Here is a 26,068-nt window from a genome sequence, read left to right as displayed (position 1 = left end):
GGATTTTGAGAAACAGAGCATTTTTTTTTTTTTGCAAATTCGATAAATAAAAACTTTTATACAAAACGTCTGGCAAAATAATTTTCGCTTAGAATGTAAACAAGCCGGCGAAATGACAGTAGCAATTTGTGAAAAACGCTATAATAATTCTTAAAAATTTGTAAAAAGGTACGTTCTTACCATCAGATACTTTTATTCCATATTTTGTTGCTTTTTTGGGGGGGTTTGTTTTCGAGTAAAGTTTTTATTTCATCCTCGGTTGGTTCAGCAACACGCTCCGCCATTTTGTTTTTCTCTACTCACGCTATATGAGCTGATAGCCTAGTAGTCGAGTAGCCAATCAGAACACACAATTGCTCATATCCAGTGAATTTGGATAACATAAAGATATTTGTTTCGGTAGGTTATTTGGTATGTTCTATGAGGCCTTCCAGGACCCGTTGGATTTATACTGAGATAGTGTGTCACTTTAATTACACACACAACTAAGTATGTGATGAAATAAATTCGGGGTTTTACAGCAACTTAACTTTCCAATTTTAATTCGTGAATAAGTTTGCAAGCTATACTGATTTATCCTTTTACTTAAATATGGGTTATTTGTGTACATTCATGACATCAGATGCCAGATAGTGTCACTTCATTTCCAGGTTGTAACACGACAAAAAGTGTAAGGTGGAATGGAATGCAAATCAGAAAATCAGTTCTTACAAGACCCAAAACAAAAAATATTACCAGTTTACAGACGTAGAAATGGGGTTTAGGTACTTCTGAGTGGTGAGAGAGTGGACAGCTGGCTGGTGGGTGGAAAGTGACCAAGATTAAATTGGAAGGAGATTGGGGTGACATTCCAATAAGGACAATCATCAAAAAAAAAGGAAGAAATACAAAGAGACAAAACCTCACATTAAATATAATTTTGGACTAAGGGTGTGCAAACTTTTAGACCTGACTATATTGTACAGGACTAAATGAACAGCTGGTGTAGCTTATTCCTAAACTAGGATTTGGTTTGTCCAAATTAAGGCTAACACAATGACTTGCGGTTCTTCTGCACAGATCACCGACGAGGAGACGTGTGTCCAGTTCCGTGCAGAGCAGGTCATTCCTGTAGGACTCATCCAGCCTGCAGCAGCCGTCATCTACGACTATTACAATCCAGGTTAGTGATGATTACAGCACCTCCGCTGTGTGTGCCGACGCTGCTGCTGGACAGCAGGAAATGTTCACTTGTGCATCTGTGTTGGTTTTACAGATAGAAAGTGTTCGGTGTTCTATACGGTGCCGAAGGACAGTCCCATGCTCACCAAACTGTGTGAAGCAGATGTGTGCACATGTGCTGAGGGTGAGTGTGACATCATTGGTACACATCATGGCCTTGTGGTGTTTTTTTTTTTTTTTACACCAAGACGTCAGATAGTATAGTGTTTGTTTTTTCAGCATCATTACTAAAAATATGATCTTGGTATTACTTGATAGTGGACAGAAATATAAATTTATATCGAAATTACAGGTTTGCATGAATGCACTTGTTTGCTTGTGCGCTAATATGTTAACCAAAGAAATAACTGAAAGCCCAATACTGCCATGACATTCATGTCCATGATGAGTGTATGTACAGTGTCTTGCAAAAGTATTCATCCCCCTTGGTGTTTGTCCTGTTTTGTCGCATTACAAGCTGGAATTAAAATGGATTTTGGAGGGTTAGCACCATTTGATTAACGCAACATGCCTACCACTTTAAAGCTGAAAATTGTTGTTTTACTGTGACAAACAATAATTAAGATGAAAAAACAGAAACCTGGAGTGTGCATAGGTGTTCACCCCCCAGCATCAATACTTTGTAGAGCTACCTTTTGCTGCAAGTCTCTTGGGGTATGTCTCTATTAGCTTCGCACATCTAGCCACTGGGATTTCTGCCCATTCCTCAAGGCAAAACTGCTCCAACTCCTTCAAGTTAGATGGGTTGCGTTGGTGTACAGCAATCTTCAAGTTATGCCACAGATTCTCAATTGGATTGCGGTCTGGGCTTTGATTAGGCCATTCCAAGATATTTAAATGTTTCCTTTTAAACCGCTCCAGTGTAGCTGTAGCGGTATGTTTAGGGTCAATGTCCTGCTGGAACGTGAACCTTCAGCCCAGTCTCAAACCTCTGGCTGACTCAAACAGGTTTTCCTCCAGAACTGCCCTGTATTTTTAGGTCCATCCATCTTTCCTGTCCCTGCAGATGAAAAATATCCCCACAGCATGATGCTGCCACCACCATGCTTCACTGTAGGAATGGTGTTCTCAGGGTGATGGGTTTGCGCCACACATGGCATTTTCCATGATGGCCAAAAAGATCAATTTTACTCTCATTTGACCAGAGAATCATCCATGTGTTTGGGGAGTCTGCCATATGCTGCTGGGCAAACTCCAAACGTGTTTTCTTAAGCAATGACTTTTTCTGGCGACTCTTCCATAAAGCCCCGCTCTGTGGAGTGTATGGCTTAAAGTGGTCCTATGGACAGATACTCCCATCTCCGCTGTGGATCTTTGGTGCCTTTGTTGCATCTCTGATGATTGCCCTCCTTGCCCAGTCTGTGAGTTTTGGTGGGTGGCCTTCTCATCAGGTTTGTAGTGGTGACATATTCTTTCCATTTTGCTATAATGGATTTAATGGTGCTCCGTGGAATATTCAAAGTTTGGGATATTTTTTATAACCCAACCCTGATCTAAACTTCTCCACAACTTTGTCTCTGACCTGTTTGGCGGCTCCTTGGTTTTCATGTTGCTTGCTTAGTAGTGTTGCAGAGTCAGGGTCCTTCCAGAACAGGTTGATTTTATACAGACATGTGACAGATCATGTGACACTTTGATTGCACACAGGTGGATCTTAAAATCAACTAATTATGTGACTTATGAAGTGAATCAGTTGGACCAGCTCTTATTTAGGGGTTTCATACGAAAGGGAATGAATACCTACGAACACTCCAGATTAATTTTTTTTTAAAAGCTTTATTTTTGTTTGTGTCACAATAAAACAACAATTTGCACCTTTAAAGTGGTAGGCATGTTGTGTAAATCAAATGGTGCTAACCCTCCAAAAATGCATTTTAATTCCAGCTTGTAATGCGACAAAACAGGACAAACACCAAGGGGGATGAATACTTTTGCAAGACACTGTACACTTCTGTCGGAACAATCAACTCTGCTTCATCACACCACCTCATCTTTGATTATTTTCCTATAACAGCATGCCAGCAAGTGTTTCATTCCTTAATAAAGCTGCATTAGTCTGACAGTCGTCTCCATGGGTCACTGTAGGTGGCTGTCCACGGCTCAAAGTCACCTTCAGTAGGAACATGGACGCGAACACAAGATCTGTTTATGCCTGTTTTTCACCCACTGTTGATTATGGTAAGTCGTGTCCATCATTTTCATATTTTGTCAAACATGAAATACTTTACACTTAGTAAACAAACAAACAAAACAATTTTCAACAGTTTATACAGTCAAGATCCTCAACTCCAGCAATGATGGTGTGTTTACATCTTATTCCACGTTAATTACTAAAGTCCTTCAGACAGGTGAGTGTGCATTAGGAATACTGCTCACGTTCAAATGTTCACTTTGTGCTGGTTTATGATTGATGACTATTAATCTGCTGCTTTAAAAATGAAAAAGGTAAGGACTTGGCTATCCAGAATGGTGATGCGCGGGAAATGCTCCAGCGTTTAACATGTGATGAGTTTGAGCTGAAACCTGGTGCAGATTATCTGATCATGGGGCTGGATGATGCAATATTTGCAGGAAACACCGAGAGGCGGTAAGATCTAGTTTACTTCACGGAATAGTTTATTTGAAAATGTAACTTGCACAATTTTCTACTAACCCCCATATAGATTTGATGAGAAGAGACGAGATACATGTGCTGTGTGTTTTCTTCCCCAGTTTTTGCACTGAATCCACAAAGATAACGTGACTGGCAAGTAATGTGTGTCTATCTCACCAAAAATCAGTTCCCTAGACACATAAGTGCTTGGGGTTTAATAATGCAGTGTATCGTCGTTTGATAAATCTGTGTATTCCACTTCCTAAAAAAAACAGTTTATGAATTTGAAACTTGAATGAAATTAGAAATGCTTTATAATTGCACCATCTGGTGAAGCCCAGATGAGGATGGGTTCCCTTTTGAGCAAGGTTTCATGCTCAGTTCCCCCCCCTTTGGAAGGTTCATTCGGGATCCAAGTCAAAAGTTCCTCCTGTACCAGGTTCTGGTCTTCTCAGGCAGTCTCCTGTCCCAGTACTAACCAGTCTTTTGAGATGCATTGAGTGACCCCGATCTCCATTTCCGTAGCCCTCGGCCTCTCACCTATTATATAGCTAGGGTTACAGTGGGGGGGGCTGGTCCTCTGGTAACTGCGAGAGTTTGACTCCCTACTCACATCTATATTGCAGTGTGTCTCACTAGACGGCAGCAGGTACCATTTTTACGATGGGTTTTTGGTATGACTAGAACTCGTGATCTCCCAGTCAAAAGGCAGACACGCTAACCCCCAGGTCAGCTCACAGTTCGGGATCTAAATCTATCCATATTTCTGTACAACTGCTTTGTGACAATGTCCAGTGTGAAAAAGTCAAAGTCCTTCCCGTGCCAGGACCTGGTCTTCCCAGGCAGTCTCCCGTCCCAGTCTCGAGGCCCATTTGGCATCGCCAATCTCTGTTTCTATAGCCCTCGGCTTCTCGCTTATTAGTTCATCCGGCCAACAGGCGATGAGTTTATGCAATCATGTGTTGTCCATCTGGCGTCGTCCACATTTCATGAAAATCGCTTCTTCTCTCTCAATTCTTCACCAATTTTTATTAATTTTGGCAGGAAGGTAGGTCTCGGAGTTGCATAATTGCAATTAATAATGAAGATATGCAGTAATGAAGCCCTAATGAGCAGTTTCCACATAAATTGCTTCTTCTCCCTGAATTCTTGACCGATTTTGATTCTTTCTGGCATGAAGGTAGGGGTACCTAAGGTGACTAACGTCTACCCAGATATGATTTCTCACAGGGCCAGAGTGATCTATGCCATCATTGACTGTCTCGTTACATGGCTAGGGTTATAGTAGGAGGCTGGTCCCTCTGGTAACTGCAAGAGTTTGACTCCCTACTCACATCTGTATTGTGGCACCTTGCCAGATAGCAGTAAGTACTGTAGCATTTTGATAATGGCCTTTGGTATGACCCAACCATGAGTAGAACTTGTGATCTCCCGGTCGAGAGGTGGATGCAGTAACATCCATTGTTAAAAGTACTATACAAATAAAACAGAGTTGAATTTATTGAAAAATACAGTAGATTCAGCAGAATGCATAATAAAGTAGGCTATTTATGATAAAATCTCTCATCATACAAAGTGAAACAAACTTAAAATCAAGTCTACCTGCCTCCTACCTGTAGGGAGCCTCATCTTTTTATCTTTTTTTTCCCCCTTCCCAAAGAAACAAACAAACAAAAAAGTAGTCCTAAGCACACCCCTTCATTTTGATTGAGGATGTTCTTGGAGCTTGGTGTAAGAAGGCCTGAGTTCTGAGACTTACTGAATCCAGCTGTGCTAATTATCCATGTGTGTGTTTTTTCCCCTTTTTTTTTTTTCCAGCTTTAGGTACATACTGGATAGCAAGACGTGGATCGAGGAGATGCCTCCAGCAACGAAGTGCAAGGCGACCAAGAGCAAGCATGCTTGTCAGCTTCTGGAAAAGTTCTTACAGTTGTATTCTCAAAACCAGTGTTCAGTTTAATAGACACGAGTCATACAAAGAAGACATCAGTCACTTGGAACACAACACGCAGCTCATTAAATCGTGTGCTTTTATTTTCAGTGCATATGACCAAGAAAAAAAAAAATAGGGTTTGTTGAACAGCACAGTTCGAATTGCAGCAGAGGTTTATCATAAATGATTTAACTCTTTGAATGAATGTTCATGTTTACAGATAAGCATGAGCCTGCTTCTCTTAAAAAGGTAATCATGAGACTACAGCTTGTGGAATGAAATGAGAGTTCTTGGAGTCATGTGTCGTTATAACCTAACAATCACTGTGCTTTTAACAGAATGATGTTTGGCTCAGTTGTTATTATTAATAAATCTAACCACCATGATTTGACTGATGCAGAAATGTCATTGTGTTTTGGCATTAATCAGTAGGACTGAGGGTCGAATATATCAGAGATATACTCGTTACAATTTAAATGCACAGCACAGAAACAGTTCAAGGCTTTGGAGCTGAAACGGGACACTGATTTTACTGCAAAATAAAGAAAAATCACAAATAAAGAAATTAAAAAAAAAAAAAAACAACACACCTCATCGCCTTGTTCATGTATTGACGTAATTGAGTTCATTATGTGCCAAAAGTATTAAATTACAACCCCGATTCCAAAAAAGTTGGGACAAAGTACAAATTGTAAATAAAAACGGAATGCAATGATGTGGAAGTTTCAAAATTCCATATTTTATTCAGAATAGAACATAGATGACATATCAAATGTTTTAACTTAGAAAATGTATCATTTAAAGAGAAAAATTAGGTGATTTTAAATTTCATGACAACAACACATCTCAAAAAAGTTGGGACAAGGCCATGTTTACCACTGTGAGACATCCCCTTTTCTCTTTACAACAGTCTGTAAACGTCTGGGGACTGAGGAGACAAGTTGCTCAAGTTTAGGGATAGGAATGTTAACCCATTCTTGTCTAATGTAGGATTCTAGTTGCTCAACTGTCTTAGGTCTTTTTTGTCGTATCTTCCGTTTTATGATGCGCCAAATGTTTTCTATGGGTGAAAGATCTGGACTGCAGGCTGGCCAGTTCAGTACCCGGACCCTTCTTCTACGCAGCCATGATGCTGTAATTGATGCAGTATGTGGTTTGGCATTGTCATGTTGGAAAATGCAAGGTCTTCCCTGAAAGAGACGTCGTCTGGATGGGAGCATATGTTGCTCTAGAACCTGGATATACCTTTCAGCATTGATGGTGTCTTTCCAGATGTGTAAGCTGCCCATGCCACACGCACTAATGCAACCCCATACCATCAGAGATGCAGGCTTCTGAACTGAGCACTGATAACAACTTGGGTCGTCCTTCTCCTCTTTAGTCCGAATGACACGGCGTCCCTGATTTCCATAAAGAACTTCAAATTTTGATTCGTCTGACCACAGAACAGTTTTCCACTTTGCCACAGTCCATTTTAAATGAGCCTTGGCCCAGAGAAGACGTCTGCACTTCTGGATCATGTTTAGACATGGCTTCTTCTTTGAACTATAGAGTTTTAGCTGGCAACGGCGGATGGCACGGTGAATTGTGTTCACAGATAATGTTCTCTGGAAATATTCCTGAGCCCATTTTGTGATTTCCAATACAGAAGCATGCCTGTATGTGATGCAGTGCCGTCTAAGGGCCCGAAGATCACGGGCACCCAGTATGGTTTTCCGGCCTTGACCCTTACGCACAGAGATTCTTCCAGATTCTCTGAATCTTTTGATGATATTATGCACTGTAGATGATATGTTCAAACTCTTTGCAATTTTACATTGTCGAACTCCTTTCTGATTTTGCTCCACTATTTGTCGGCGCAGAATTAGGGGGATTGGTGATCCTCTTCCCATCTTTACTTCTGAGAGCCGCTGCCACTCCAAGATGCTCTTTTTATACCCAGTCATGTTAATGACCTATTGCCAATTGACCTAATGAGTTGCAATTTGGTCCTCCAGCTGTTCCTTTTTTGTACCTTTAACTTTTCCAGCCTCTTATTGCCCCTGTCCCAACTTTTTTGAGATATGTGTTGCTGTCATGAAATTTCAAAATGTCTCACTTTCGACATTTGATATGTTGTCTATGTTCTATTGTGAATACAATATCAGTTTTTGAGATTTGTAAATTATTGCATTCTGTTTTTATTTACAATTTGTACTTTGTCCCAACTTTTTTGGAATCGGGGTTGTACACTTGTAAGAAAATATTTACCACCACAATCCAAATCATTATTTTATTAATAATTACAATTCCTCATATAAAATGTTCTTACTAAAGACGGCTTTCATTGATTTTCTGCTTCTGGAATTTTATTTTGGTTTTATACTCTATGTTAAAAGAATGGCCATGCTGTGACAGGCAAATCCCAGGTTTATATGATATGCCGTCATTTTTATATCAGCGGCTACTTCAGAGGGATTTGTATCGCGGAAAGTCTTCAGAACAGAGGACTTGGTTTATAGCTGCTATAACTTAAGTCAGGATTTTCAAACATTTTCCTCATGAGCCCCATTTCTAAGGGTTTTTTTAATGCGAAAAAATTAGCCTTTTTCAAAATAATTAAGTTATTCCACAAAATCGACTCGTACATGAGCTGATAGCTGACGAGGCACGTAGCACCGAGTTGCCTATAAGCCATGTACGATGAGATTGAGTGGAATAACTGTTTTATTCTATCCACATTCACTGGATTTTGAGAAACAGAGCATTTGTATTTTTTGCAAATTCGATAAAATCATTTCCGCTTTGGCGGACTTCTTAAAAACCTGTCAATTCGTGCAGCCATTGATTTTAGTGGTGGTGTTTTTTTGTAGAAAGTGCCATCTTGCTGAGGTATAGAATAGCTTTAGACATTTATTTAAAAATGCGATAATTCTTGGAAAAAAAAAAACGGTCTTACCATCAAATACTTTCATTCCATATTTTGTTGCTTTTTTGTATTTTTGGGGGGTTTGTTTTCGAGTAGAGTTTTTATTTCGTCCTCACAACACTCTGCCATTTTGTTTTCTCTGCTCACAGTCTATGAGCTGATATCCTAGTAGTAGAGTAGCCAATCAGAGTGTACGATTGCTCATATCCAGTGAATGTGGGTAGAATGTCTGTTACTCACTAGACAATAAATCGAAATGAATAAAAATCATAGTCTCATAGGCTTTGTTCGCATTACATGCCTTATTGCTCAATTCAGAGCTTGACAGACATTCATAATCATGTGACCTGTATCTAACTGTAATGTGAACACATCCGTCCTCTGAAATGACACGCATGCACACACGGATATGTTTTTGCACGAGTCATCTGCATCACCAACAAAACTAAATCTCATTTGTGAGACGACTCATGGTATTAACCCTTACACCACTGGAGACCGCTATTCCAGTCTCACAGAGAAACCCCTCTGTGTTGGACACACCGATTGGTTGAGAAGTTCGATTCCCTGGGATTTCCTATGATGTAATTTAGATAAGCACAATGTTATTTTATGTTAATTAGGGTCACCATCTTTCTTTTGGTGAATATTGGTGGATAAAATGCAAATGTATGTGTTCAGTTTATGGTTATGAGTGTTATATATTCTCGAAGCAGAATTCCTCTCGTTTCCAACAGTACCAAATATGTCACTATGGCACACACTCGAGTTCACCATACGGTATTTTCTTTTAAAATTGTGTCCTGGTTTATCAGTTACTTCATGTTAATGGTATTTCTGATAAAAGTTACATACCGTACTAGCAGGTTACCCGGTGTTGCCCGGGTTTTGCAAAATTCTGGGTTGCCCCCAGACTTCCATGTCAAATTTGCTGAAGATCCATTGAGAGATGGACAACCATTTCAACCCAAGACAAACAAAAATTCAAACATCCATCATCCAGGGGCCCACCAGGGACCCCTGGGGCCCAAACATGGAATTTCTGAATTCTGCCAAATTGTGGCCATCTCCTGTACCTACGTGCCAAGTTTAGTGAAGATCTGTTGAGAGTTTGTGTTGATAAATGTAACGTGAAAGGCATTGAGGGAGGGGGTGGGTGGATGAATTTTGTTTATTTCTGCAAAATTCCGGGTCAATCCCCGGACCTACTTGCCAAATTTGGTGAAAATCCGTCGAGAAATGGCGATGTTAGTTCAAGACAAACAAACTTGTTACGCTTATTACGCTTATTATATAGCAGTCTGTATATGAAGTTACGCAGTGGTGAGTGAAAGGGTTAAATCCGACTAAATGAATGCACTCGTAGCTCAAGCATGCATCCCATTTTGCTCTGGAGGACGGCTAAACCTTCGTCAGCTGTACATGATCAGGTCAAGAAGGCAAAAAAATATATAATATTTTTTTATTTTTTTAAAGCCAGACAGCTGATGAAGACTGCACTCAGTGCCAATTGGACCGTTCTCATTCATATCGTATCACCATGAATCAGATATCTGATTTAAGATCACATACGAAAGTGACTCAAACCTAATTTGAAAAGATGGGATTTCAGTGTACCCTGGGAAAAAAATCAGATCCGTCACTGATAGAGATATTTGTTTGGCTTGCAACTTGTTCTGACTAGTTTCAGTTAAATCCTTGAAACTTGTTTTTCGCTCACACATCTGCTCCCTGTTTTCCGGAAGTCTATCTTTTTTTTTTTTAAAGATTTTTTTCACCTTTATTGGATAGGACAGTGTAGAGACAGGACAGGAAATGAACAGGAGAGAAAGACAGGGAGGGATCGGGAAATGACCTCGGGTCGGAATCGAACCCGGGTCCCCGGATTTATGGTATGGCGCCCTAGCCACCTGAGCCACGACGCCCCCTCTGGAAGTCTATCTTGATCAGTAATTTTCCATCACTCGTTAAAGCTACCCTCTCACACTCGGCTTTCTAGAAATTACATCTTCCAATCATATCACTACAACACACTCTTGAATTGTGGATATATACTCATGTTAGTCCTTCAATAAACTGAGAAACATCTCTGAACAGCTGTATCTGAGTCAGTGACCATCACTCCCAGATATCCACGAGGCAGAATCTCCGTGACTCGTATTGGCAACTAATTGCAATTAAATATTATACTTATCGGCCTATTCGGTTTTTAGCCGTGTTGAATTTAGTTTGTTTGGTCCACGGCAGGCGTCGCTTATCTGCGCGATCTTCACGAGACTTGTGCGAGACTTCGAAATGTGACGTGTCAGCCAGGTGTCAGTGCTGCCATTTGGAAAACTGTTTTCCAAACGAAATATTGCACAAAAATGAGTTTAAATGACGATTACTGCCTACTTTTTTCAAACTTTCCTGATTGCTGTCAAAACAAACAAAACTTCCGGCTTGATTACGTCAGCATTCGAAAGAGGGCGTGCGCATCTTTTGACAACGTTGGCAGACGTCGGTCGCTTTGATTTCCGCTGTACGTTTTACTTCCGTCCTACGATGTCTCGCACAGGTCTCGACAAATCTCGTTTACGGCCATTGCTTTGCCATATGGACTGATATATTACAGAGCATATTTCAAACACTCATAACTTGCTATAGCAGCGACAAAATAGCGATCAAAAATGCGTTCCTATATTTAATAAAATGAAATAGAATTTTGATGGTAAAATTTTTTTTTCAGTTCTCCTTTAAAAGAGCCGAAATATACACAGTAATAAACACAAAGTACTTTGTATTGATTAATGTGGGAAGTACGCTCAGTATAATATGGATTTATCACAAAAGTACATGCATGTATTTATCTGGTACGTTTTAATTGTGCGACAATAATAATGTAAATAACGGCGCAGCGGAGTACCGTATTGGCCCGAATATAAGACGACCCCCCCTTTTCCAAGTTCATCTTTGGGGAAAAAGTTTTTGAAGACCAAATGTTCATTCATATAAAGCGTATTTATTTTAAAATTCTGTTTAAAATTAGAGGCTTTTGTTTTTCACATTTAAATAGAGGTCATTTCAGTCTCATTTCCGTGAACACTTTTCATAGAAGTAAAAAAAGAGGCTAAACTGCAGGCTACTAGACAAGCCAAATTAAAACATTTAAATTGCATTAATTCAACAAATTTGTCAGGTTTAGATTGAAAGTTCATAAACTTCAGATTGTCAATGCATTAACTTCCCATAGCCTACGGGTATACGGAATAAATTTGCAGAACAGTGCAAATGCTTTAAACAATGCATTAAACAATACATTAAGGTTTACAATAATAAACAACTGAAACAATGGAAAGGGTAGTTTGCTAAATTACAGCTACTCAGCACAGAGATCCTCAGCCTCACTTTGCTCACTCTCACTGTCCTCACTTTCACTTTCGTTTTTGGCGGCATTTTGCCTAGTCCGCGAATTTAAGACGACCCCCCTTTTTAAGAGCTATTTTTTACAACAAAAACACCGTCTTATATTCGAGCCAATACGGTAGTGTCCTAAAGTGTTTTTTTTTTTTCTTCATTTCATCAGTGAGCTCACTATATAGTCCTCTACATAGAATTCCCTACATAGTGAGTAGGGAGTAGTGAATGAGTGAGTGATTTCAGACACACGGTTATATTTCTAGATCACTCATACTTTAAAATATCAATTCAACTTTCTTCAGTAGAGACAAATCAAAACCTATCAGCCAGTCACATTGAGGCAAAAAATTCGATTTGAGTCACTTCAGCCTGGTAACATGAAAACAGCCATCGTACAGTAGACGTGAAAGGGAAATGCTTTGAACAGTACATATTTTTATATTACATAGACACGACTGGTTTACTGGGAAATATGGCACTTGTATTTTCCATACGAACTACATCCGGGACATCGAGTGACAGTTTTCTCGGTCACTCGTGAGGAAATCGATGAATTGTTGTGATAAATTTGGGGACTTTTTGTTTGTGAATGTGTCGATATAATAAAAAGAAAAAAAGAAAAAGAAATAAATAAATCACACGTTGGCTTGAAGACATGAAGTTTATTTTCTCGTACTGAAACTCGCATTTTTCATACGAAAAACACAGTACGTCACGGATCTGAGTGACAGATTTAAATAACATTGGCTGGTGTTGAGTGGTATATCAGATATATTCCATTCAGCTAGCATGATACTGAACGAGTCGAAGATGGGTTAGTTATCTATTAAAGATTTATATATTTATCTATCTATCATTTATATTTGATTGTGATAAGATTTTGCATGTGGATTTTTGTCCTTTTGGCACAAAATCAACCCCATAAATCAACTCCCCATGGCTCCGGATGAGGAAATGCATTTTCCACGGCTTTTCCTTTTCAACTGCTCGTAAAATTGCAGGGATTTAATATTAAAAAAATTATGCCGAGCTTGCAACGTGGAAATGGTGGATTCTAGAGTTTTATGATTTGCTACTAAACTTTCGAAGCAAAACTGTTAACACCTCTAATAGTCTCTTGGCTCAATTGTACTCTTGGCACAAACTGTTTTGGGGTGGTTGTTTTTTTGGTCTCGAGGATATGCACCATTCATGTTTGGTGATACGTTTCCTTCCTACACTGAAGCGGTTCATGCAGTAGCATCTACTGTATGTCGAGGCATTTGCAGATAAAGATTGCAGAAATTATAAAAAAAAAAAAAAACAACAGCAACAGCAATGTGTAAATCATAACACTGTATACAAAATAAAATAAATTAAAAAACGTCCTTCACTATGCCTAGAGTTGTGCTGTGATATGGCCGACACCCTGGTCAGATATACTCAGAGATCTTTAAGGCAGATGAGCGTTAGAACTAGAAGCTGCTTGTCCTCTACCTGTACATTAAGAGCTGAAACACTGCCATTTGAAGCTTTATCCTACTGAAGCATTGTGAATGCACATGATATATATGATCCAGATGCATTAACGTATGCACAAGTCAAGTTAGCTTAATAGAAAATGGCTTGTTTTCACAGTACGTTCCCCCCCCCCGACAGCTTGTTGATAATTAAGGAATTTCACACCACTGAAAATGTCATAATTAATTAGTTTGATCATCGTAAACCAACATGTTGATAAAGTGTAAAAGCTGAAGAGTAGCTGCCTTCACGAACACTTCTCAGAGTGCTGTGATTGTTATTACTCTCTTATGTTGGTAATGCTGTCTCGTTTCATTTGGATTTAATTCGTCATTCACAATCGATTCAAATCAGTGCGACGTCGATGAGGGATTAACGTCAGACCCTGCTTGAAATTCGATTCAAATTGAATCAAGGTTGTTTCAGTGGCCGGGGCCTTTGTGGTGTGCAAAAGAAAAAAAGAAAGAAAAAAAAAATTACACATGTACAATACTTTTGCTGGATGATCCTCGATGGGATTCCTACTGCAGGTAACGGTAGACTTTAAAGCAGTGGTTCCCCGAGTCCGCCACGGCCACGTGTCCTTCGGAGGTGAGGGCCAGACCCTGAGGGCCATACAGCGGGTCTGCTGAAGTGTTGATGTAGGACAGGAACGAGCCTGAGCTGTCAAACACCTGCAGCACACATACAGACACAATATATAGTCAATAAGCTACCGATCACCATTTTATCAGTTTTAATTCATACATGCAGTCTAATTTGTTCTGAAACTCAAGACCCCAGGAACAGTGGCGTCATTAGGCCCCATCACTCGGGGCTATAGCTCTGGGTATTTTGAGCCTAGCCCCGGGTATTTATGCCCTCAAAAAAGTAACCGATTAATGGAAAACAACTGACTGAAACAGATCGGAACTTGACTTGCAGCATCTGAAGACAGACAGGGAACACGAGGGAAGCGGTGATGGGGAAGAGGGACATAATTGAGCGCTGCACATTCAAAATGTTGGTAACTGCCAACAGAAGAACATTCAGAACTGGTTGGAAGATGACTTAAAAAATATATATATATAACTAATGTTGGATTTTTCAGGATGAAAACAGATAAGTCAGTCAGTCAGTCATCGGCCATGGGTGTGTATCTAGAATGGATCAACAGTGTAACCTATCGAATTATGTTCATGCACAGAAACTGCTCCATGTAGCCTGGTTATGTTGAGTTTCCAGCGTAGGGTCTGTATGATTAGCGTGCCAGGCGAGCTCAAAAGTTCGAGTGGTTTAATTAATATCTACAGTAGGGGTCTATTTGCCCCGACTAAGTTTATTTAACAGGTCAACAACAATTTGTGTTCACGTACGGTAAACACCAATAGTTGTCCTGACATAATTTAATCATATAATAATAAGTTAAATTTATATAGCACCTTTCAAGAAACCCAAGGACGCTTTACAATATAGACAAGGGAAATAAATAAATAAATAAATAAATAAAGTCCACCAAGTAGGGTCAGGATGTAATTCCCATGGTGTAGCAGCCACAGTCCCACCAAAAGGCGCACGAAAACGAGTCCCACATCTCCAGCACTGCCGCCGTCAGCAACATCACTCGAACACCACGCCATGGATCCACAAAGCGAGCACAGAAGCACCGCCATGCAGAGCGCTGGTATGTCCAAACCGCCTGCACAGCCGCCGCGACACCACCGAGTAACATCGCTCAGAACATCACGCCAAGCATTAAAGCACAGAGCGCTGGACAACCACGATGTAAAATGAGCAATGAGCTCACTGCAGTCCACAGCTGGGAGCACAGGCATCACCCACAGCGAACCAAGGCCTGGAGGGAACTGACGCCCAAAACTAGGTCCGGAGCTACACCACAACCAGCGGACAAAACCTTCAAACAAACATCAAACTACACACACAAAAAATAAATAAATAAATGAAAATAGAAAAATAAATAAAATAAAATAAAAAAAGTTCTGGTGAGAAGCAGCAGCCAGAACGCGCACGACGTACTCTCAACCGGAAACAGAAAAAAGCTTTTTATTTGTTTTAATGCTACATGTAGCCAACGCAGAACCAGTCAGCCGACCATCCCATAGCCAGCCTTTGGGATATTAGTCACATATCGGGATAAAATAGTGGAGTTTTTTGCACCACGCAATATTAAAAGAGAACTGAAGGCAAATTTATCATCAAAATTCTATTTCTCATTTTATTAAATATAGAAATGCATTTTTGATAGCCGTTTTGTCACTGCTATAGCAAGTTATGAGTGTTTGAAATATGCTATGTACCGTAATATCAGTCCGTATGTCAGAGCAATGGCCGTAAACGAGATTCGTCGAGACCTGTGCGAGACATCGTAGGATGGAAGTAAAACGTACAGCGGAAATCAAAGCGACCGACATCTGCCAACATTGTCAAAAGATGCGCGTGCCCTCTTTTGAATGCTGACGTAATCAAGCCGGAAGTTTTGTTTGTTTTGATAGCAATCAGGAAAGTTTGAAAAAAGTAGGCAGTAATCGTCATTTAAACTCTTTTTTTGTGCAATATTTCGTTTGGAAAAGAGTTTTCAAAATGGCGGCACTGACACCTGGCTGACACTTCACGTTTCGAAGTCTCGCACAAGTCTCGTGAAGATCGCGTGGATAAGCGACGCCTGCCGTGGACCAAACGAACTAAATTCAACACGGCTAAAAACCGAACAGGCCGATAAGTATAATATTTAATTGCAATTAGTTGCCAATATGAGTCATAAGGTTACTAAACCGAAAACGTAATGGAATAACACGTGAATTAAGAAATAAAGCAAGTTTAAAAATGACTTCAGTTCCCATTTCATGTCAACATAAATGTGTGTTGTTCAGAGACCACAAATGAGCTGCTAAATTTTACTAGTAAATTTTACTAATATTTAAAAGGTAGACTGCTTTTCAGAGTTCTCAAATTTAGGCCATAAAAAGAAATTTTCCCCGACACCCAATTATTTTTTTTTTTAGCGGACCGAAAGCTACTGAATTCGAATCATAGACCTCCGAATTTATTACCTTTTTTTTCCCCTAAAAGAACAATTAACTAATTTGGAGCCCCCTTGGCCCTAAATTCTCCGCCATTTTTTTCTTGCCTCACGTCAAGATACTACGTCATACATGACGTGGTGGGCTTTTCCTGTTTGCACAAGGCATTGTGGGACACAAATTTGAAACAGGAGAGAACAATGGTGGACGTGAGTGTGTGAATGAAACGTGGAAGACTGACTACAGTAACGGAAAGCGAGAAGAAAAGACGCTGTATTGCGAAAGAAAGGAAACCCAGGACCAAACTAATAAATATCAGCAGTCAGCGAGCACCTCGGTGTGATCAGCTGTTCGTTTAGTGACAGAATGATGGAACTGTCAGTGCACGTTCAAAGATAAACCTGCAGATGGCAGTAATGCAACACTGGATACCAACTGCCGTAAAACCCAAAAGAAGACGACGATGGCGGCTCAGGTAAGAGTGCACACGCGCACACGGACTTCCCCTGTCTGCTTGACTGCACAAACTGAACGATTTCATGCACATTATTTGCAAGGGAATCTGCTCAAATTAAATAACTTCCCAGCTACAGAATGGCCTGGGTTTTTTTTCAAGATATTACAGAAATAAACATGCATCACAATGGCCACATTTTAGAGGGAACTAAATAATTTCACCGATTTTATGAAATCGAAGGGTCGTCTCGCTTTAATACTCAATTGACACATGCTGTAGTTTCCTGACACGATATGGGTGCTGATAATAACTGAATAATAAGGAAACAGAAACTGAAGTGAACTACATAAATTTAAAAAGAGCAGTGCGAAAATCACTAATAAAGACAGCATAACCTTTGAATGTCTAAAGTCCTTCCTGCACCATGCAATTGGGCACACTGGGCAGCGCCAATCTCCGTTTCGATAGCCCTCAGCCTTTTTGCCTATACAGCTAGGGTTACATTAGGGAGGGCTAGTCCTCTGGTTACCGTGAGAGTTTGACTCCCCACTCACATCTGTATTGCAGTGTGCCTTGAGAGATGGCAGTAGGTACCATTTTTATGATGGTCTTTGGTATGACCCGACCGCAACTCACAATCTCCTGATCGAGAGGCGGACATGCTAACCACTAGGCCAAATCGTAGTCAACCTTTGAATGTGTGTGTGGGTGATAATATTTCTTGGAAAGTTAGATATAACCTCCCCAACCTATCTATGCCAATCTCCCTTAAAAAAAATACAAGCCCCAGGAAAACCTGACTCAGGCCCTGGTCTATTCAATAGCTAGAATAGAAACGCCGCTGCCCAGGAACATATACACGTCAATGTAATTACAGTAAGTATAACTCTTGATTTATTCCTGAGAACAGAAACCGTGCATTTTTGTTCTCTACATGAATTTTACTGCATCATCAGCAGTGTTGGGCACGTTACTTTCAAAAAGTAACGGAGTTAGTAACGGAGTTACTTTGTCATAAAAGTAACTAATTACCAGGGAAAGTAATTATTTTGTGTCCCCCCCCCCAAAAAAAAAAAATTAATTAATTAATTCAATTAGTGTAATCATAATAAAAGTGAATGTTAAATGTGTTTAATGACCGAAATGGACACTTAACAGAACCAGTTAGTAACGTTATCTACACTATATTAATATTTTTGTGGGACAATGTGAGATAAGACATCTATCAAATTTAATATATTTTTGTAGTTATTAAAATTGTTACTAATTACTGGCCACTGACGAGGACAAACGCTTTGTTCCTAGACATATGCCGCTTTTCCACTACAAACGCGGCTGAGTCGGGCTGAGCCGTGCCGTGCTGAGTTGGGCTGAGTCGAGCTGAGCGGGGCTGTTGGAGTTGCATTTCGACTACAACCGCGCTGAACCGTGCTGGCTGGAAGTGGGTGGACACATTGGGTGGAGTTAGCGAAAGTGGGTGGACGTCACGTGATGTCGTTAAGCGGCGCAAACAGTGACATCAGTGATCTTTTAAGCGGTAGTCTCACAACCCGGAGAGTAAACAATAAACATGGAGGACATGGAGTCGTTAGTGTTGCTGGTCTTGGTTCTGTGGCTTGTTGTCACCGACAACAGATACTGGCAAGAGCGTATAGATGAGACGAGGCGCATAAGGCTTCAGAAATTCTCGTAATTCTTCTTCCGGGTTTACGGTGTTTACAGATCCCAGCGTGCTCGCGGGGTGTGTGTGGGCGTGTGAGGACACTCCTCCTCACCAATCAGTGCACAGGGGAGTGTCTGCTCACGCCCCCAGCCTCACTCAGCTCGGTTTGGCTCGCTTCAGCCCTACTCCAAAACCGTGCGAGTTTTGGGTGCTAAGCAGGGCTGAAGCGAGCTGAGTCGTGCTGTTCTGAGGTAGTCGAAATGCGAGCCGTGTCGGGCTGAAGTGAGCTGAAGCGAGCTGAAGTGAGCTGAAAAAGGGTAGTGGAAAAGGGCCAATAATGTGCATTGCACGTAAACACTCTTGCCTTTTATTTCAAGTAATGAAAAGTAATGGCTGTATTTCCAGTGTGAAAGCGCAGTGCTGGGCTGACCGCTCGCCATCGCTGTGTCTTCTGATTGAAAGAGCGCACAGTAGTGCAGTAGGCAGAGCCTACCTACGTATGTTGTCCAAATCTACTCTGATTGGCTGACTATGCCGTTGTCTCGCGTCTCCCCGCCCCACACTAAAGCAGAGTAAAGAAAGGCTGAACGAGCAGCGTGCCAGATGAGAACAGCTTTAATAAAGTAACGCATAGTATTTTATTGTAAGTAACGGGAACGGCGTTATAACAATGTAAAAAATAATTAGTTAGATTACTCATTACTAAAAAAAAGTAACGCCGTTAGTAATGCCGTTTATTTCTAACGCCATTATTCCCATCACTGATCATCAGTGACCAATGTCCAAATGCAGATCATGTAACATGTCCAGAAGGAGTGGGGTTGGGTAATATAGACGTGTCAGGAGGCACTTTGGCAGCATTAGGTTTGGGGGGAGGGGCTTATACAGAAGTGCACACAGCCTCCAATTTTTTATCCAAGATGTTTTCATGGTTAAACATAAGAAAATAAAATGTACAGACTCTCTAACTGACTTACTGTGATGCAGCTTGTTTGCACATTCTGGATATGCCACAATCAACTGAAATGAATCCTTCAGCAAATTAAAATGACATCAGACCATCAGAAACAATGCTGCGCACACAGAGCCATGCAGTCATTCTGCTTATATTTATAGCCAGTGACAAACTGTTACTGTTAGAGCTGGGACTTGAGCTCAGCCAAAACTTATCCAGACACCAAAAAAGCAACAGGGCAAAGGATTTTGCAAGGGATTAGCGGCAGGCTGACAGGTCGTTCTGTTGTGTGTAGGTGTCGATGTTGATTTTAAAAGTAACTAAGCAAATTACTAGGGCTGGGTATCGATTCAAATTTCAAGAAATCGATTCGATTCCGATTCTGAAGCTTCAGAATCGATTATCACGACTCTATACAATTTGATGCGATCCGATCTCGATTCGATTCGATCCAATATCGATTCGGGTTAGTGTTATTAGAACCATTTTTGACTGTGTAGTTAAGCAACATATTAATACTTGTATTATATTGACATTCAACAGCAAATTAATCAAGTATTGGTAGTTAATGATGGCTGTAAGACTGGTGAAAATGATGATGATCAAACCCCCTCACAGAAAGGCGAATCAAGACAGCAAAACAGAGGACGCCAGAGGTCTCTATACCTGCAACAATAGGTGTCCAAATGGGACTCTAACCTGGTGCATTATTAAGATTAAGAATTCACCCAAAAGCTGTTGCTGTTGCACACAAACGCATTTTTATTTTATAATGTGAAAAAAGAGATTCTTAGCCAGTGTAAATGTAAACAGATTGCTGGTTACTGGCTTCAAAGTAACCTAACGGTCATTATACCATTTGTGAATAAGAACCAAAAGATACAGCACCTTAGGAAACATAAGTGTCTCTCAGTTTTGTGTAAAATCTTCATAATATAAAAAAGTATAAAACATTCAATTGCCTTTAAAGTGCAAACATGTAAATAGGACACTTAAACTTTAAATTTACCTTAAATTTTAAACTTAAATAATAAACCTTAAATTTCAACTTCAGACTGTAAATAAAAACGCTGTTTCCTATTAAAGTGCACACAAAAATAAATTCTGACTGGACCTTAAACTTGACCTGAGACAGACTGGGTAAACTGTCCATCAACTGCCATCACTTGGGTACAGAAAGATTCTTCTGCAGAAAAAGGAGCTTTACTGTTTTCTTCTGACACTCCAACGCCGCCCCCCCCCCAAAAAAATTGGATCTGCACGATTCAGCCGTGAAAAAGGCGGCATCCGCCAAAAGGCGCGCCATTTGCATCCAGACCGCCTGCGCGAATTCAATGACACGACGAGTGGGGTTAAAGTTCACCGGGAAAAATGTAATTTAAAAAAAAAATTGATCTTTGGACGTACGAATCGATCTTCAGGAAATAATATGCAAATCGATTCAGAATCGGAAAATCAATTTTTTCAACACAGCCCTGCAAATTACACAGGGAAATGAATACTGAAGTCCGAGTGAAAAATACTGTAGCGAGCGTGCAGCGTGGAAGAAGAGTCTGGAGACAGAAATCTTAGTTTCTCGGTCGTTAGCCTGTGCTACTTGCTCTCGACAGACAGCACTGGCTTGACCGCTTTATTAGCATTCGCCAACACTACTGATGAACGCTACACCGGCTGGAAGGTGACTTCACTGCTGCACTGATGGTGCCAAGTCGTGGTTAAGATAGTGCTGGCCTTCAAGGAGGCCTAGGGCGATACATTTTTGGTCCCTCCCACTATATCCCCTTTGGACACAAGGAACAAATGCTATGGAACTTAATGTGTTGATACAATTGTACACATTATGTCTGGAGGGGATAAGTCTGATTGGTTAATTCATCTGTCACTTCCTACATAAACATACACCGCCATGGCCTTCTGTCCCAGCAATGAAGTCCTAACCAATGAGTGAGCAGCTCTAAACTCTTCTCAGCCTAGAGACAACAAACAAATCAATCTCGTTGGATAACTATTTTAATATTTTCAGGACAGTGACCCTTTCATTTCTGAAGCAAATCTGATATAAAATGAGGCCAAATTAGAATTAGAAGAGAATAATTATGAAAGAAATTAAATATCACATTTGAAATGCTGATATGTTTCAGCCTTCTCTGAAGGCCCCTCTGTTCATAGCATACTGCATGCTCGAGCCAATTAAAATCAAGCCAAGTGAATTCTGGAGTTATGATGAGTAAAAACGATGATTTGAGACACACTACGGTAAGACAAGTCAGACGAGATCGCAATTACATTCCTACCAGTAGGCAGACGCAGTGCAGTTTACCTGTATCCTGCTGTTACCCCAGTCTGCAACAATGATGTTTCCGTTCCCATCCACTGCCACTCCTGTGGGAGCGTTAAACTGGCCGTTCCCTTCTCCATGAGAACCGAACTTAAACAGGAACTCGCCATCTGCGTTATACACCTAAACAAACGGAAACTGACATCAGTGGATTTCACACAAATTATAATTTATCCGATCAACAAAACATTCTCTTTTGAAAATGAGCTCATCTTTCTTTGACTTTTACTTGATATGTTCAGAAAGACCTAATGATGTTTTCACATGTGCAGCATTTTATCTGTTTGAATAGAACCTTCTGAGAAATCACACTCGAGTTCGGACCAAAACAACTGGAACTGGTCCAGGTCTTGGTGGTCTTGGTGCACTTCCAAGTGGTTCAAGTGTAGTGAGAAAGGGATTCGACTCTGAATCGAAAAGTTTCTGAATCGACTCAGCTGCAGGAAGTGAATCAAACATGTTATGGTCGAAACCTCTCATCTCATCTCATTATCTCTAGCCACTTTATCCTGTTCTACAGGGTCGCAGGCAAGCTGGAGCCTATCCCAACTGACTACGGGCGAAAGGCGGGGTACACCCTGGACAAGTCGCCAGGTCATCACAGGGCTGACACATAGACACAGACAACCATTCACACTCACATTCACACCTACGGTCAATTTAGAGTCACCAGTTAACCTAACCTGCATGTCTTTGGACTGTGGGGGAAACCGGAGCACCCGGAGGAAACCCACGCGGACACGGGGAGAACATGCAAACTCCGCACAGAAAGGCCCTCGCCGGCCACGGGGCTCGAACCCGGACCTTCTTGCTGTGAGGTGACAGCGCTAACCACTACACCACCGTGCCGCCAGTCGAAACCTTTATTTATTTATTTTTTAATGGATGCAAGCTGTTAAACAGAGTCTTCAGACACACACTGCGGCATGTGTTCTGGAAATTTGCACTGAAACAAAAAGAGAAAAATGCTACAGGTCATACAAAAATGTTTTTAATTGTTGATATTACTTTACATTACAGGCATGTAGCGGACGCTCTTATCCAGAGCGACGTACAACATACCCAGAGCAGCCTGGGGAGCAGTTAGGGGTTAGACGCCTTGCTCAAGGGCACTTCAGCCATTCCTGCTGGTCCAGGGAATTGAACCGGCAACCTTTTGGTCCCAAAGCTGCTTCTCTAACCTTTACGCCATGACTTATGAATATGTAATTATTTATTTAGCACTCACGCTGTGCTCTCCGTGCTCCACTAATATTTATGAATTCTATGTGCAATTGCGAAAGGTTTGTTTACTTTTCCCAACTTTGTATACGCACTCTAAATAACCACGGCATAAATAAATGGAAAATGGGGATTTGATGACTAATATCTAAAGCAACGCTGGGAGAAGCCGTAGTGTACCTTAACAGAGTGATTGTGGAAATCTGTCACTACTATTTCATTCTTGTTGTTCACAGCAACAAAATGAGGACCTAGATGTCATGGTAAACAGAAACAAAGAAAAACAAAGTAAGATTTTTTTTCTATGTCGTGTTTATAATATAGCTGATAAACACGGCATATACAGGGGACTTACTGAAGGCGGGGCCCGATTTACTGAGCTTTGGCTCTGTTGGGGTGGTTGGAGTAATTTTATCTAGAATAAACAGAAGAGAGAGTTAACAGTTAATACATCAGGATTTGATTTTATCATTTAAAAAAAACACAACTTGTTTTAACTCTATACGGCCAAAAGTATACGGACACTTGATCATCACACCCACCAGGGCTCCTGCTGGCACTCGTCATGCACGAATATAATCCATTAGTGACGAAGAAAAAATTACTAGCAGTTGTCACCGTGACGAATGTATTGTCGTCATTATCATGTCATCTTTTCTAGAAATCGCTCCACAAATCCCTCCATTTGCAGAAATCCAACCGCAGCGAAGAGACGGCAGGAAGCCAGAGTGTAAACAATGAGCATGTGCTTGTGATCGATATGTAAATGACCAAATGGGCACCAAGCTTTTGGCCATTCGTAGTGCGTCTTAATCGCCCTGGTGTGGTGGTGGTGTAATTATCTCTGCGTGAACCAAACAATGGTGCAGTCTAAGTTGATGAAGCTTTCTGAATGGGCTTCTTCAAGCATTGAAGATGATTTAAGGGCTGAAACAGGCACAGGGGAGGCACACTCAGAGCCCTGACCATCACCGAGAACATCGGACAGGGTCAGTAATACAAAAAAAAAAAAAAAAAAAAGGCGCCAAAGTGAAAGTGCTGTTAACCGGCAAGCGACTGAAGGGAGCTATGTTTTGGGCAGCGTGGCATGCTGAGCCCACATGGCGAATGTACGATGAAAAACACGGTGTCATTCTGTGTTCTGTTTGTAAATCGACAGGAAATTCAGATTCCTTCACTGTTGGTTGGTTCTCAACTCTGTTCAATTGTCAATCAAGTTGTGTGTTGATGTAAAGGCTAAAGGGAGTCCGGATACCTCTTTTGAATAATTCCCTGCGAAAATAACCTTCAGTCAGCTCAAAATAAAGGAGGTTTATTTTAGCTTAATGGTACACAGGCTGCCCAAAATCAAGCCTCTCTTATTAGAGGCTGGAGTGGAGCCCAAATTCTATATATAATGGAGAGAGCTGTATCTGTACAAATATTTGAATTGTGCCAGTTTGGTTGGTATAAACCTGTATTAAGTCCACTTTGATAAATCGGTAACTAAGAAAAAAAAAATACAGACTAAAGTGAAGAAAAAACAAGCTCAACTGTGAGCTACTGCTGACTTAACGTATCCCCCCGCTCTCGCTTATATCAGAATCTAAGCAATCGCAGGAACAGGACACTTCTTATGAATGTTGACTTCAACAAATAATTAACCCTGAAACAAGTAAGTAAAGAGCAGTGTCTCTCCCCAGGGATTTCAAACAGCATCCTGGTAAAGTCATTTTGAAATAGCATTTTGCTTCTTGAAATAGCATCAAAATCCACCCTATACGTTTCATGAATACATTAAGTCAGTAAGCAGGAAGTCGATGTGGGACAGACCTGAAAACGGTATACATGGTATAGAAACCCAAGCTAAAGCTCGGTACCAAATATCAAGCAGTTGTGACTTGTAGTTGCGGAGAAAAAAAAAAGTGTTCTGAAATTTTGTAAATCCACGCTATATACATTTCATAAATACATTCAGTCGGTAAACAGGAAGTCGATGTGCGACAGACCTGAAAACAGTATAGAACCCCAAGCTGAAGTTTGGTACCAAGTGGCTATGATTTGTGGTTGCTGAGAAAAAGGGTGTTTCGGATAGACAGAAATATGGAGATACAGATGGACGGAGGTAAGCCAGTATCATCCCCCCCGGAGTGGGGGTCTTGTAATAAAAAATAAGAAAAAGTGAAGAATAAACGTGGAGAATATTTTTGAGAACCTCGAGGGGAATGCTGAGTTACCCAATTGTATATACTGTCTTTGTTGTAGCATTATAATTTCCCTTGACTGGAACTAAAAGGTCTGAAAATATTCCAGTATGACAATGCCCATGTGCACAAAGCGAGCTCTATGAAGACATGGTTTGCCAAGGTTGGAGTGGAAGAACCTGACAGCCCTGAACTCAACCCCACCAAACCCTTTTGGGATGAACTGGAATACTGATTGCACCCCAGGCCTCCTTATCCAACATGGCTACCTAATCTCACTAATGGTCTTGTGACTGAATGGGTAAATCCCAACAGCCACGCCCCAAAATCAAACGCAAAACCTTCCCAGAAGATTTATTAAAATAGCAAAGGTAGACCAAGTCTGGAATGGGATGTTCAACAATCACACACAACTGTGATGATCAGGGGTCAACATACTGGCCATCTAGTGTAGTATAATCAGTATTTCAGGAGTAAAAAATAAAAATAAATAAATAAGTCACCTGAAAACTGCCTGTCTAATGTCCCTTTGGCTCCAAATTTGGTCACCAGTTTGCCGTTGGACTGAAAGATGAAGACGCAGCAGGCTTTGTTGTCTGCAGCTATAATATGACCATTTTTGTCCACGGCGACTCCTTTGGGTCCCATCAGCTTTCCTGCTCCAATTTTACTCTAAA

The 26,068-nt window shown here is 40.7% G+C and overlaps 2 protein-coding genes across 3 annotated transcripts in view; one reads left to right on the top strand and one right to left on the bottom strand.

The window, feature by feature from the left end:
• Positions 1-6,138, top strand: part of c4 (complement component 4) — a 72,103-nt gene extending 65,965 nt beyond the window's left edge. The window contains exons 36-41 of the mRNA XM_060897719.1: positions 1,060-1,162; positions 1,256-1,345; positions 3,307-3,399; positions 3,486-3,569; positions 3,667-3,808; positions 5,633-6,138. Of these exons, the coding sequence (XP_060753702.1) occupies positions 1,060-1,162; positions 1,256-1,345; positions 3,307-3,399; positions 3,486-3,569; positions 3,667-3,808; positions 5,633-5,774 (654 nt within the window). The 3' untranslated portion in view covers positions 5,775-6,138. The remainder of the gene's footprint in view (positions 1-1,059; positions 1,163-1,255; positions 1,346-3,306; positions 3,400-3,485; positions 3,570-3,666; positions 3,809-5,632) is intronic.
• Positions 6,139-12,701: 6,563 nt separating this feature from the next.
• Positions 12,702-26,068, bottom strand: part of trim3a (tripartite motif containing 3a) — an 85,163-nt gene continuing 71,796 nt past the window's right edge. For both annotated transcript variants that reach the window (XM_060897717.1, XM_060897718.1), the window contains exons 10-14: positions 25,895-26,063; positions 23,564-23,623; positions 23,389-23,459; positions 21,970-22,110; positions 12,702-14,228 (exon numbers count right to left, since the gene is read on the bottom strand). In XM_060897717.1, coding sequence (XP_060753700.1) covers positions 14,076-14,228; positions 21,970-22,110; positions 23,389-23,459; positions 23,564-23,623; positions 25,895-26,063 — 594 coding nt within the window. In that variant the 3' untranslated portion in view covers positions 12,702-14,075. The remainder of the gene's footprint in view (positions 14,229-21,969; positions 22,111-23,388; positions 23,460-23,563; positions 23,624-25,894; positions 26,064-26,068) is intronic.

The sequence above is a fragment of the Neoarius graeffei genome, chromosome 17 (genome assembly GCF_027579695.1).
Source record: "Neoarius graeffei isolate fNeoGra1 chromosome 17, fNeoGra1.pri, whole genome shotgun sequence".
NCBI classification, from domain to species: domain Eukaryota; kingdom Metazoa; phylum Chordata; class Actinopteri; order Siluriformes; family Ariidae; genus Neoarius; species Neoarius graeffei.
Note: the sequence above shows the minus strand (reverse complement) of the source record. Positions and strands in the feature narration are given on the sequence as shown.